The following is a 15106-nucleotide window of genomic DNA, read 5'->3' on the forward strand; positions in this document are numbered from 1 at the left end:
TCTCGCAGAATTAGGTTTATATCGATCAAACTCGGATTGTTTGCTAAATCGTTGAAAGTAATTAAAAAATTGAAAGGGTAATAAGCATCACTTATTGGTTTTAAAATTTTCGATAAAATAAAAACCAAAGTCATGTCAAAAGTTTTGTAATCCTCAATGCACGTCATATTAAGAAGGTCTTGTTTAGTTTTACCAAAAACTTCTTTAAAGTACTCGACAAATTGATTAGCAATCACATATATAAATGAGTACGGAATGAAATCTATATCGTTTGTTGATAACTTGACAAACAAATTATAAGAAAACTCAATAAGTTTATTACAAGTTAGTTGTTTACCGGAGTTAATAATCAAGTCATTAAATACGCCAGTAATAGCTTTATCTTTAAAGTTGATTCTTAAAAAAAAATTAAGAATCTGCTGCAGAAAAATAAGCAGTAAAATTTGAAACTTTTGGCTGTTGTCAAAATGGATATATTCTTTATACGTTGGATTCTTCACCGAAAAAGTATTGTTTTCAAAGCTAGTGTCGAAATACATTTTTTGAAAATCTTTGTTCATTATTATCGATTTGTAGGTGGCAACTTGTTCCATTAGTAAGGTATGTACGGTTATAAACGCTTTACGATTACTCTTTGAAAATGAATAATCAGTATAAGTATCTGCTTTTCCATTTGTAGAATCTATTTGGCTGTACAACGTATAGGTCGAATTTACTCCTAAAGCTGGTAAAACGTGTAACTCAAATTGTGCATTGCGTATGATTGGCCGTAAATAAAAATTAAAGTTATCCATGAGTTTAAAAATGTTCAAATTGGAAAAGTACTGATTGATTAAAGCAAATGTATAATCTATTATTTTGTTACACATATAGTCAAACCGATCGAACATTAATTCTGGCGATTCTATGACATGATTTAAGTGATTGGTCATACTTAATGTCCAGTCAGTAATCATCATTTTTGAAAGTTTTGAACAAAGAACTTCGTGGCAAAGATAACTATTTAAAGACTCATGCTCAGTTTTCATACAGTATTTGTCCGAAAGCATTAGGGAACTAACTAAGTAACGGATTGCCCATCCAAAAGACGGTCTAACGTAAGAAACAGCTTTTGTAAAACTTTTTTCAAAGGTATTTAAAAACTCAGCAGTACAGTCTTTCTGATAAAAATCAGAATTTCTATAGTACGATAAATGATGCGCACCAAGGTTCCATAAAGCTAAAGAAATATTAATGGTCAATATTCGAGTTATTATGTTACTATCTATGTTGAGTTTGTTCATGCTTTGACAAAATTTCTTAACGACTTCATTTGCATAAATTTTTTTGTCGTTATTGTACATCAGTTTTATGTCATACTGTAGCGTGCTGATCAAATCAATTGTAATACAAAACAGTTTTCGGATTTGTTGTGGATTGACTACATTATTAACGTCGGTTTGGTCCTTCGAAATTAGCCATATTAAGCAACATGTAAAAAATGGCTCGTGTTCAATGACAGGCGTAACATATGCTGTGTTTGACAACTTCTGGTTGTTCTTTATCAAATTATCAGCTATATTATAAAACCAAAAAGACGAAAACAAAGCATGCTTTACTAGTTTAATTGATGAAACTAAGAAAGTCGGAAGGATTTGAGACCACGCTAAAATATGCTGTTGTGAGTTTTTTTTTACTGTAAACTTAGACAAATAAGTAAAAAGGTTTTCTTTGATAGATCGCACTTCTATGTTAAACGAAAAAAGAATTCTATTATAACCGCAATTCGCGTTACCGGAAACTAAGTTGAGTATTGTGTTTATAGCGTCAAGTTGGATGTAAATTTTTTCATCGTGTATAGACGTCAATTTAGAATTGTTAAGGCTTTTTTGTATAAACCACAATAACACTTTTACAGCCTCAGTAATGGTATGATAGTCACCTTCAAAAAGCAAGACTTGTGAAGCTTCAGAATTAAAAAATTCTTTTTCCATATCGTCTGCGATCTGCCTGAGCGATCCTGCGTAAATTTTATTTTTGTAGCTTGCTTCATTTCTAAATGCTTCTGTGTCTAAATATAAATTCGCACAGGTCAAGTCTTGAACGGACTTGATGTCTAATAGTTTAACATTGTACCTAGGACCCAACTGAAATAAATTTATGCCGCTCAAAAAAGCTTCTTCAAATTCATATGCCAAGTTTGTTTCGCTGTCAGATTTATATAAGAATAACTTGCCAGCACAACTACTTTCGTTATCATTAATAGATTCGTTTGTCAAGCCCCTTGACAAAATATTTTCATCATCAATTTCTACTATGTGCCTTTCATCAATGTCATACACTTGTATTTTTTTTCCCTGGTTTAACAATATTCCTCTGCGTATTTCATTATTGTGTTTATACGCAATCTGCTGATGACCCACCATTAAATGTTTGTTATTTTATAATTACGATCTCACTCAGACCGATGAGAGATACAATAAGTTATACTTAAAAATTGATATTGAAGCTGACGATCTCGCTCACATATTTTTGATTAAACATTCTCCTAAATTTTTTCAGAATTTATTTATATCTAAATAAATCATAATAGGCAGGTTTTCCAAAAATTTTGCGAAATAAAGGTAAATATATGCTCGATTCCAAAGAACAGATAAGCAATATTGTTAATTTGTTTAATTCAATTTTTAACGTTCAGCTCGATACCACAGAAGAAAATTTTTCGAAGATTGAGAAGCTAATCGAAAAAATTTTCACAACAATTGTCCAAAAATCTGTTCATCCTTGTTATAATGTAATAAACGCTTTGATTATTTTCAATACTATTTATGCAATTTCTCCAAATCTTTACAAACAAATCAAATTTCTTGAGTGGGGTGAAAGAAATGAAAGCTTTAAAAGACAAAATAACCCGTTGTGGTCAAAGGAGCTCCGTTTGTTCGAACTTTCTAAAGCTAACTACTTGCAAATAAAATATTTTGACGAAACCGCTATTTTAGATTCAATATTGTGATGTAGTACACACAAAAATTACATTTCTAAGTTTGCCAGCTCGCTATTACTAATCATTCGATAATTGGAGTTTAGGCGAAAACAAAACTTTTTCTTTCATGAAATCGATATATAGAGTTATATTGATTATATTAACTGGTGGGACTCGAAACGAAAAGAATACAAACTACTCTAATATTTCTGACTTACAAATTGCGAAAATACCCATTGATCAGCGATTTTTTGTCGAAGGAATTAGGTATTTTTCATTTGAAAAAAATCCTACCATTATTACGAACTTAGATCAATGTTTTGCTTCTGATTTGTTACAACCTCAAGAAAAAAGGAGTAACTTGGACTCATGTGTACATGCTTGGCTGAAAAATCATGAGAAAATAATACTTATTTCTTCAGCCTTTACAAAGTCGGTTCTTGTAGCTTACTCACACTTTAATCTGGATGGAGAACTATCGACGACAGCGTATATCAATCAAGATTATATGTTAGAAGGATTTACACTACTTGCTCATGTTGAAATATTAGACGCTAAAATTATGTTTCTGATAGCTGGTTTTTTTGATAATTCAGTTTTAAGGGTTTTCATGTATTCAGCTAAGAGGAAAACTTTTTTGAAGGGTCAGTACGACATTCCAATTGATTTGTCTGGAACTTTGTGCGAGTCTAACGTCTGGGGGTTGAGCTCAGATTTATTTTTTCAACCTACGGATAAGTTTGGCATAGCAAAAAGAATATTCTTAAATTGTGGTAATACAGACATGTTTACGGTCGATGCTCAAGAAATTTTTTCTAGGTTAATTTGCCTAGTAGCAAATAAAGACTTCAAACTAATTTTCGAAAATAAGGAAAAACTTAATAATATGGCTGAAAATGATTCAGACTTGAACAAGCAAATGATTCTCAAATATTCTTCTAAGAAATTAGATTTAGATTCAGCTACGAAAAATACTATAAACCGAAACAAAGAATTGGTTGTTTTCACAAGATATGCCAATTGGCTCACTGCAAATGAGTTTTCATTCATTTTAAATTTAATAGCTACGAAAAATAATATAGATACAAAGAATGAAAATGCTATGAAACGCTTTGAAAAACAGCATTTCCCATATGGTAAACGATTTAATTCAATTTCGAACATCAATTCAAAAGGCTATTTTGCTGTTACAATTTATCATACCCCTTACATTATTGTGATGCATCACAAAGAAAAGTCTGAAAATGCTTACATTCTCAGTTTACAAGGGTCTGACCTATTGAATGAAGAGATTTCAAATTGCTTACACGTGGCAAAAAAAAATAATGATGCCATGATGTTTTTTAATACCGAGTTAAACGGACTGGCTTTTGTGAACGATTACTATCTGCTTGTTGGAGGAAAATATTTCAAAAATCTGTTTTTGTTTCAACTACCAAAAAATTTTTACGATTAACATTTCATGTAAGTTCAATAGACCGATTGTTCATTTTTGAGTGGTACTCTTTGATTTTATTGTAAGTAGTTTCAACCAAGGTTAAACCTATATGCGATAAATCACGCATAACGTAGAACGCATGTCGCAAAAAAACTTCGCTGAGTTTGCAACTCACATCAATACCTTCATGAAGGCTTTCGAAACTTCCGCAGTTTTCATAACTAAGGTTAGTATATTTGGTGAGACAATTTTTTTCAGATTGCTCGGCCATTTTGATTAATAAAGTAAAATTTTTTCGAAATTAGTCGAAAAAATTTATAAAAACTAAAAATAAAAAAAAAAAGTATCGTCTGAGTAGATATCTTGAATTTCGTTATTCAGTATTTTCAAAGTAGCTGATACTGCTGCTGTAAAATCTTTTGGAATGTCAGAATTCGCTACGATTACTATCCGATTGCATTGAAGAACTTTGACGTACTCTGAGATTATCTGGCAAATTGAGTATGTAAAAAGTGTTCTGATGGATTTCATCAACGCAAGTAAGTAATCAGAGTTTTTTTTATAAATTGCACTGTTGTGGTTTTCTATGTCGATTTTTGATAAGCTTGAAGCAAGCGTGTCGGGAGCCAAACCAACAAACTCGGTTGTGTCGCCAAGCAAGTTCTCGATCGTATAATCAACTAAAGAGTTGTCACCCTGTTCAGAAATCTGATAGAACTGAACTGCTGAATAAACCTTATCAGTTCGTAACGCATTGATCATAGTTAGTATTTTGCTTGCATTGAGGTTTATTTTTAACAGCCTGGACTTTTTTTCCACGTCAATATAATAAAGGTTCTCAGTATTTGTAAGGTCGAAAAATAAAAATGGTTCGTGCTCATTAATAAAATTTTGAATTTTGACTGACTGAATTTCAAACTGGTTTGGCTCTCTTTTTACTTTTCCTAACCAGGGGCCAGTATTGGAAAATGTATAATATATGATTGGAAACTCTTTCAGAAAAAGTGTTTGATGAATCTGCGCTATTAGATCAGAGTCGGTTTTTTCGACTATCTGAAGCTGAACGTGTGGGTTTTGATTCAGAGTGGCCAAACAGTCTGTGGGTAATTTACCATAAGTTACTAGTTGAATATTAATTAGTTTTTTAAATTGCATTTCAAAAGTTTTTACCAAAGAAACGAGAAACTCGTTCAAGAAAGCGTTGTAAAGTTGAAACTTTTTTGAAATGTGAAATCTTGCTAGTCCCTGAAACTCATTGTATTCTAAAAACTCGTCAGGAAAAACTATTAAGCTAAAGTTAGTTAAAGTACAAATGTTTATACTCATGATAACAATTTTTTTAAGTAGTAGAGATTGTATCTATCAAAATCGTATATCTAAAACAATATTTTTTTAATATAAATAATTTTATGTTTTATTATACATTTGATGGTCCTTCTGAAGCTCGTTAAAAAAAGAAAAAACGAAAAGAACGATGAACCATCTAAAGTAAATATAAAAAAGAAACAAGTTGAAGCTTACCTGCAAGGGTTGAAATCTAACGAAAAAACAACTACTCCCCAATCTAAGTTAGATTCACTTCTGCCTCAAAAAAAAACAGAACAAACACAAAATGCCGAAGAAAACGACATTTACGGGACCGATCTTTATGAGACCCAGAAAACAGAATCGATTCTGCTCAATAACTCAATGTTTACAAAACCATTAGATAAAATGGATTCGAAAGATTGGAAAAAAATTTATGACTACTATTCAATTGAAATAAAAAATAATGAAAATCAAATTTTCCCTGTTTTGAGGTCATGGGATGACTATAGTCATTATTCCATTGTCGCTGGTAACATTAAAAGACTTGGCTGGACGGAACCCACGTTGATCCAGCGAGTTCTTATAAATGTCACTACTCAGGGTCATAATATCATTGGGCTGGCACAAACAGGCAGTGGAAAAACTGCTGCTTATCTCATTCCAATTATAGTTAAACTAGTGGAGGCGAACAGAGTGCGAGACAAAGAACGAAACCCTTCAGTTTTGGTTTTGTCCCCTATCAGAGAACTTTCGCAGCAAATCGTCGAACACTTTGAAAAATTGTCTCCCAATAAAAATCTAGTTGCGTTGGCCATCATAGGAGGAAAAAACATCAGTGAACAGTTTTGCAATATGCTGCAAGGAGTGGATCTAATATCGGCCACACCAGGACGACTTCTAGATTTTTTGTCTAGATCATACATTACGTTTTCAGCTTGTGATACCATAGTAATTGATGAAGCTGACGAGATGCTTAATTTGAACTTCTTCGATGACATAGACAAAATCTTTGCTTCTGTCAATGAAGACTCGCAGATCATTATGATTAGTGCGACCTTCGCCGATAAACTACTTAATTTGGCTACGTCCTATTTTAAAAAACCGATTATTTTTCAGATTACAGCTGACAACACCGGCAAAACCAAAATTCGAGAAAAGTTTATTCAGGTCAGTACTAACGAGAAATACTATGCGTTGCAAGACATATTAAAAAATGAAATTAAAAAAACTTTACTCTTTGTCAATAAAAAGCATACTGCTTCCAAGCTTTCAGCCAGTTTGTCAAATAACTTCGGTTTTGTGCTTTACATCCACGGGGGAAAACCACAGGAAGTGCGAGAGTCTATTCTAAGCTCGTTTAAAAATTCGCAAAATTCCATATTAATCACAACTGACGTCATGGGCAGAGGTATTGACGTTTTAGATATTGACATCGTTATTAATTATGAACTACCGCCCACATTCGAAATATACTTGCACCGTATCGGGCGCACCGGGCGCGCCGGCAGGAGCGGAACAGCTATCACTTTTTATGACCCTGTCGTTGATCACGAGGAGTTGCCAAAATTTAAAGAACGCATCAAAAAATTCGACAGTTTGCATACTCAAACCAATAATTTCAGCAATGATTTAATTTTGGAATAATGGCTAGTTACATTAATATTTTAATATAATTTTTGTCGAAATGACTAATATAACTGCCGTCGACCCGGACACGCTCGATCAACTATATATTGAACTGGGAAAAAAATTTTTAAATGTCAATTTCAGCAATGCAGAACTTGTTGTTATTCAAAATTTAGAGTTGCTTCAAACTCACTTTGAATTTTTATTCAATAATATCGCCCAGTTTATTTTGAAAGAAAACTCGCCCAACGTGTCCACGTTTGAATTTATTAACGTTGAACTAACCATTTTGCTGCAAAGAATTGCGCAAAAATACGATATAAACTATTCAATCGAGCCTATTTGCGATTTAAAATCTATCTACACAGATTTTGACTATTTACTTATGGAACAAATATTCGACATCATCAACGAAATAAAGAAAAAACTCGCTTATTCCCACGAAGGAGAAAATAACACACCAATGGAACAACTGGTTGAGTACAACATTGACTTGCTTAGATCGCACATTTGCAACCTGGTTTTCAATACATGCGAACAGAGCTTAAAAATACGAAACTTAATAACAACTCTGAAAAATTTTATTTTGGAAATAATCTCAAAATAAAAATATTTTTAGAATAAATTTCTTTGTTTAGCAAAAAATTTTGGAAAACTGATTTGTCAAAATGACGAAGCTTCGAGACGATTACGCTGCTGATGGTGAAGTAGTTACTAAGACTATATCCATTATCCGATTGAATAAAGAGCAGGCTGGGCACAGTTTTCATGAAAAATATGAAAAGCCTATTTACAATAAAATGAACGAAACTGAGAGAATTGAAAAGGAAATCGAGGACATCTCGAAGTCAAAAAATACCGAAACTTCTGATTCAAACTCTGAAACTCCAAAGAACAAAAAAGGAGACATTTACAGTGGAATTAACAACGTGTTATACGGCTTACTTGAAGCAGAAGAAGACTTGTACAAGTTGTGCTGCGTTCCGAAGAATGCATCACAAAAACAACTAAGATCTAACTTCCTTAAGTTAAGCCTCTTGTTTCACCCAGATAAAGCTAGCAACATTGATTACTGTTCCATCGACCCAGAACTCAAGAAATACTTGCCTGACATTTCGGTTTTTAGCCCCACTCAAATGAAAAACTACTACATTCGCATTTCTAAAGCTTTTGAAGTTCTTTCTAACGAAGTTGAACGTATAAAATACGACAGCACTCTGTTTTTCGACAACTATCTACCCTTGGAAATCGATGAAGCGAACTTTTTTGAAATCGCAAAAAAAAATCTTGAGAAAGAAAGTTTTTTCATTAATGAATCGCCCATTCCAGATTTTGGCGACAAAAATCTTCCTCTTGAAGAAGTGCAAAAATTATACAACTTTTGGCGAAACGCCACATCTTGGAGAGACTTTAGTTTAGCTACTTTGTACGATAAATCTACTGGATGTGACAAAGATGAGCGACGAAGCATGGTCAAAGAAAACCAACGTCGCATTAATAAGCTCCAAAAGTATAACAACGAACGTCTCGCTAAATTTATAGTTGCTTGTGAAAAAGCTGATCCTAGACTCAAGCAAAAGGATTCAGCGGCATCTAAAAAAGTTGATCCCAAATTATTAAACCGTCAACGCTTGGAAAAGAAAATGAAAGATGCTACCAACATGAAGAATGCTATTGCACAAATCAAATCAGTTTTCACCAATTTGACTTCCAAACCTAAAGATTCTAAAAAAGTGGAACAACTTTCTAAGGCTTTGAATCAATGGCTCACAAAAGCTACATTGGATCAAATTATGCAGCTTCAAGCAAACCTAAAATTCGAAAGTTTCTTATTTAGTGAACCTAGCATATTATCAGCAAATCGTATGATCAAGATCGTTGATAAAACCGTTAATAACCAACTTTAGTTAGTCTTCTTTTTTATGCTTCTTCAATTGCAAGTTTGACAAATATTTCGAATTTGCTTTTATACGCAGCGGAAAAACCAGTCCTTTTACTTTTTCGATTTTATCCTTGAACAAATTAATTGTTTCACTAACTTTGGACATTGTGGGCTGATTTTCTGTTCGGTAATTAATTATATTTGTAAGCGTTATCTAAATTTAGTTTTTTGGATAATAATATTTTTTGTTATTCCTTATTAAATTGTTAAAAAACATATCGAACGTGTGTTAATTATTTACTCACTCGACATTTTATTGCGGTTAAAATAAAATATAGTTAATAAACTTTGTTCATATTGATTTCCATCTTCAAAATATCGATAATAGTACTCATGTTGTCAACTATTTCTTCATTAATAGTTATCTTTATATTTGTATAATTCTCTTCTATAAATTTGATATATGGAATCGACCCTCCACCTAAACCAAAATAATATCTTTTTTGTGCAAGGAGAATTTGTGTGTTATCATTATCTTTATTAAATTTATTAACTATTTTAATAACACTTTCGGTAAAATCGGCGAACGATTCAATTCTATACAGAGTTTCGGAACTCAGCACAAGGTCGACTTTAAAACTAAGATGGGATTTGTTAAAATTTGCTTTTTCAATTGATTTCCAGCTTGCACAGATAAAACGTACCGTTACTAAATCTGAAACATTTTTTTTTTTACACAAATCTAAGAAAACCTCTTTATTTAAATCTTGCAAAAGTAAGATTGTTGAAAAATTTTTCTTTTCTCGATATGCAGCAATAGAAAAAGACACACTTGAACATCCGCAGCCCAAGTCAAAAATTGTCAAAGGTTCAGATTTGTCAAGCAATTCAGTGTAGTGATCAAACAAATGCTTTATTAATTTTTTTTCACTTTCCCACGATGTCAGTCCACCTTCGTAGATATCTTTTTTAACCACGGAATCTGTTTTAAAATCCGATAATCTGTCATAGAAAAGACTAAGTTCTTCATTTTTTTGGCTTAAAAATGTGTCTATTGAATCGCAATAATACCAATTCTTCATAGAAACAAATTCGACAACTAAATTTTTTTTTTGCCTTAATCAAAAAAAAATCTTTTCACTATGAGTTTTAGCAAAATATCTAGGATTATTATTTATATTAAAACTTTGAACTAAGTTTTTATTCATTCTATTGTTAAAATTCTAACTGATTCGCGAATGGAAGTAAAACAAGAAGATAAGGCAAAATATGCTGTTCTTAAGATAGCTAACTATTTAAGAGAAAATAATATCTTTCAAGCAGACTTTGTAAATAAATCGGTTGACATTTGGATCATAATATCCAAGCCTGGTGAAAATCTTGACCAAGTAACAGACAAACTATATAAAATATTGCAGGAAAATACCTGTGCTTTTATTGTTTGGTTGATGAATGACTTAAGGCCCTACGTAATTAGAGAAAAGACTTATGAGAAAGAAGAATACGAAGCTCTACAGAAAATCTTTTGTCAAAAGTCAACGGATGTTACAACTTACGTTGATCAGGTTCTCGAATCTGAACATCAATCAAACCAGGAACCTAACTCTCCTGCAACCGATAATAGAAAGCATGTGCGCCAAAACAACAAGCCAAAACCCAAACGCAATTATTTAAATAACCAATATAGAACTAATAATTACGATGCAAATAATTATATGAATGCACATGTGGTACCGTCCAAGCCCGTGCCGGTACAAGAAAAAATTAAAAAAAAATGCTCCAGTTTTCCTAATTGCCAGCTCGGATCTAAATGCAGGTTTATTCATCCAGAAGAAATGTGCACATACTGGCCTAAGTGCCCATATGGAATGTCCTGTTTTTACATTCACCCAGAAATACCTTGTAAATTTAACATAAACTGCACCCAGCCCAAATGCAATTACTCACACCCTCCAGACTGGAATCCTGTCATGGCTACGAGCAGATACGACTCATTTTCTGGTACTTTTCACAACGTCACCTATTATCCAAAAAATAACGATGATTAGATGTTTTCACAAGTTTATTAATTCTTTTGTTTTATCGCTGCAGCTGAAAAAGTTTAACGCTGCAATATATTCTTAATAAATCTATTTAGAAATTATTGATAATGGATATAAATTAAATCATGAGTCTAATCCAAATGAATGAGAAAGATGATTGTACGCTCGGTAAGCTACGAAACCTATACAAAACGTTGAAAATTGATTGTTACTTAGTGCCTTTAACAGATCCACACGACAGCGAATATGTTCTTGAATCTGATCAAAGAGTAAAATTCATCAGTGGCTTCTCAGGCAGTTCAGCTTTCATTATCATAGGTACCGACACGGTTTCCTTTTTTACCGATGGCCGCTACACAATTCAAGCTAAACAAGAGTTGCCGAGCGACTGGGAACTGTATAATCTCACTAGAAAAAATATTCTAAGTGCACTTCAAAAAAACAAGTACACCAGCGTCGGGTTCGACCCATATCTTCATTCAACTGATTTTGTAAAATATTTACGAGCGAATTTGTCCAATGACGTTGTACTAAAAAAAATCACAGAAAAAAATCTATGTCCAAGGAATTTAATAGACGAGATCTGGATGGAAAGACTTTTGTTTTCACCTTCTAAGATTAGTTTTTTGGACGAGTCACTTTGTGGGATGACAAGGAAAGAAAAACTCTCAAAAGTTCGCGACGAATTAGCACTTTCAGACAACCAAATAGTCTTGATATATAAACTAGATTCAATCGCTTGGATACTTAATGCAAGAGCTGATGACATTATGTACAACCGCGTGATTTATTCTTATTTGTTATTAGACAAAACTACTGTTCATTGGTTCGTGCTTAACTCAAGCCAACGTAAGTTTGATTCGAACTGTATTGACGCTATGCATGAAATCAATATTGTTTTGCATGAATATAAAAATTTTTACTCTTTTTTGGAAGGTTTGAAAGACCAAGACATGGAAATTTTTCTGCTTAATAGTGCAAATCAAGGTTTAATCGATTTTATGTCAAAATGCAACATTAAAATCAATTTCTCCGAAGACATCATACAAAACATAAAATCGGTTAAGACAGACAAAGAAATAGAGCTTAGTTTATTGTACCACGCCAGAGATTCTTTAGCGATCTCAACTACATTGTGTTACGTCACCAAATGGTATGAAAGCGTTTCAGCAAATCAAATAGGATCAGATACTAACTTTTCACTTGAACTGTTAGATGAAGAAGATGTTTGTAAATTATTGGCTGATCAAAGATTGAACAAATTAGGCGCTGATGGTTTATCTTTTGAAACTATTTCAGGTTTTAATGAAAATTCAGCAATAGTCCATTATCGTATAAATGAAAAAACTGCAAAAAAGTTTGCCAATGACGGGGTGCTTTTAGTCGATTCTGGCGCTCACTACAGCGGCGTTGTAACAACAGATTGCACTAGAACCATTTATTTGGGTACACCTCCAGATGAAGTAATACGACACTACACCTATACTCTTGCCGCCCATATCAATCTGGCAAATATTGTTTTTCCAAACAATAAATTGAGCGGTTCGCAGCTCGATACTGTTTGCCGAGCCGAATTGTGGAAACAAGGATTGGACTTCAACCACAGCACTGGACACGGAGTTGGCTCAGGTACCGTCGTGCATGAAAGCCCGCCTGGGATTTGTTATCTTAGTCAATGCAAAGCAAAACCAACATATTTTGTAAATCATATGGTTGTTAGTAACGAACCCGGTCTATATTTTCCCGAAAAATACGGTATAAGATTGGAAAACGTACAGTACTCTGCATTGCAAAAAAATCAAATTGAGAACGAAGATCAAGTACATTATCTCTGTTTTAAGCAACTCACAATGGTTCCTTACTGTCGAAAACTCATAGACCCGAGTCTTTTGACTAAGGAACAACTTGATTGGTTAAATTCTTATCATAAAGAAGTATATGAGAAATTAGCAAAGCTTTGCGTTCATTTACCCGACTATTCACTTTCATATTCGAATAAATGTGATTTACAACTTTCTATTGGGAATTTTTTGGGTTGGCTTAGGTCTGAAACAAAACCATTTGTGGGTTGAGTTTTTGAAACAAAACACCACAATTTCAAAACGATGTTTAGCTCGCTTGGATAATTTTTTGACATAAACTTCTCGAATAAAATCAACATACGATAAGTATCAAGTAATAAAAATTAGTTAGTTATAAACAATATACCAAGTTAGACTCGCTAGCTAGGATTTGAACTACATTCAAGTGCAAGTGCAGTCTGCATTGCAAGCTTGTTTTCGCATAACATCTAAACGTTTTTTTGTGTAAACTCTTGTGTCGTTCGGGTCAAACCCACGCTCTTTACTGTTGTAAAGCGCCCAAGAAGGCGTTGGCAATGAGTAAGCAGTTTCAGTGAACTCGGCTTTCGACCTTTTAAGTTCAAAAAACTTTGGGTAGTCAATCCAGGTGTGCCAAACTCCGTTGACGCAAAACTTCTTATTTGCAATCAAGACGCAACAAGAATGCATACTTTCAGCAACTATGTCGTATTCGTCTAAATCTAGATTGTTTTGACGAAGGCAGTTGTATTCGATCAACAAGTCTTTGGAGAACTCAATCACTTCTTCATGGGTGGGCACATTTTTCATTGAAATGCCACACCCAACTCCGGTGAAAGTGACCCCTTTTAGCTCCACAAAACTCGGCTGTCCAATTTGCATGAACTGTGCATATCCTTGCGCGTCATTTTCGTTTTTATCTTTTATTATCGTCAGACGAAACACAGATCTTGACTTAGATTTATTGATATTTTGAATACTTGTCAACAGACGCTCCCAATAATCTGAAAACATGGGCCGTCCGAGCTCTTTCAGAGTGTACGGATCACAAGCATCAATAGAGAGGTACAACTGGGTGACAGGTGTGATAGTAGTCAGTTGCTCCGGAAACTGCCCATTGTTTACGAGAAAAGTCGAAATATTGTGCTGATGTAAAATTTCCAACAGTTCGTTGATTCTTGGATACAGAATGGGCTCCCCAACCAAACTCAACGCACAATGTGCTACATTCATAGCATCTGCCAAACGGTTGGTTTCGGCTACACCAGGACTGCCTTTAAAAATGTTGACCAGAGAACGCTGGGCTTTGATTGCTTCAGTGACAATCCACGCGGGATCATCTATCTTAAAGTTCCATTCCTTAGCTACTGGATTTGTCTGGTGGCGCCAGCAAAACACACATTTGTTAGCACAAGCCAAACAACAGGTGAATTCCATACATCTGTGAGATTGAATACCATAAAAAGTGTGCTTGTAGCAGCCACCTCGAGCACGCATCTGGTGCTTAGTCCAGCGACATAGCTTAACAGCGCTATGGGAACCGATTAAGCGATATCCTTGTTTTGTGAGCGTTTTCCGCTGCAAATCAGATAACATTTCTTTTGTGTTGCTTTGCGTTCTGTCTTGAATCAATTCTTCGAGGTCGCAGTTCTTATTCGCATCTAAATAAGTTTCAGTTTCAGACTCGCTTGAAGTAGTATCCAGTTGTTGCATTTCCTCTTCAATTTTGGCTGTTTCTATGGCTTTTAGTAAGGGAAACAACTCTTTAGACACTTCATCAAATATATGCTCGTTAGTTACAACGGCCTTGTCAAACAGCATAGACCGTCGTAACGGTTCACACTTTAACGTTTTCAACATTCTGTTGACCGATAAAGCCGGTCGACAAAAATACTCGGCGCCGTAAGATTTATCACCTATACCTACTACTGCGTATTTTATGTTTTTTTTTTTGTGTACGGAAATTCGAAAATCATTCACCTGGCTGCAAAGCTCTTCATATGCTAGCTGAGAAGTTTCATTAATCTT

General features: G+C 33.8%; 3 protein-coding genes across 3 annotated transcripts; all 3 read left to right on the forward strand.

Annotated features, from left to right (window-relative positions):
• Positions 1-5874: 5874 nt before the first annotated feature.
• Positions 5875-7352, forward strand: LOC142598153 (uncharacterized). Its single transcript, XM_075735111.1, has 3 exons — positions 5875-5888; positions 6200-6656; positions 6960-7352. The coding sequence occupies exons 1-3, from the start codon at positions 5875-5877 to the stop codon at positions 7350-7352; spliced, it is 864 nt and encodes a 287-aa protein (XP_075591226.1).
• A 1106-nt stretch (positions 7353-8458) lies between these two features.
• LOC142598142 (dnaJ homolog subfamily C member 2-like) lies at positions 8459-9241 on the forward strand. The gene has a single exon (XM_075735099.1). It carries the CDS (start codon positions 8471-8473, stop codon positions 9239-9241), a length of 771 nt encoding a protein of 256 aa, XP_075591214.1. The 5' UTR covers positions 8459-8470.
• Positions 9242-11383: 2142 nt separating this feature from the next.
• Positions 11384-13330, forward strand: LOC142598154 (xaa-Pro aminopeptidase 1-like). Its single transcript, XM_075735112.1, has 3 exons — positions 11384-11655; positions 11914-12107; positions 12195-13330. The coding sequence occupies exons 1-3, from the start codon at positions 11384-11386 to the stop codon at positions 13328-13330; spliced, it is 1602 nt and encodes a 533-aa protein (XP_075591227.1).
• Positions 13331-15106: the final 1776 nt, after the last annotated feature.

Source organism: Dermatophagoides farinae, unplaced genomic scaffold, assembly GCF_024713945.1.
Source record: "Dermatophagoides farinae isolate YC_2012a unplaced genomic scaffold, ASM2471394v1 contig9, whole genome shotgun sequence".
Lineage (NCBI taxonomy): Eukaryota > Metazoa > Arthropoda > Arachnida > Sarcoptiformes > Pyroglyphidae > Dermatophagoides > Dermatophagoides farinae.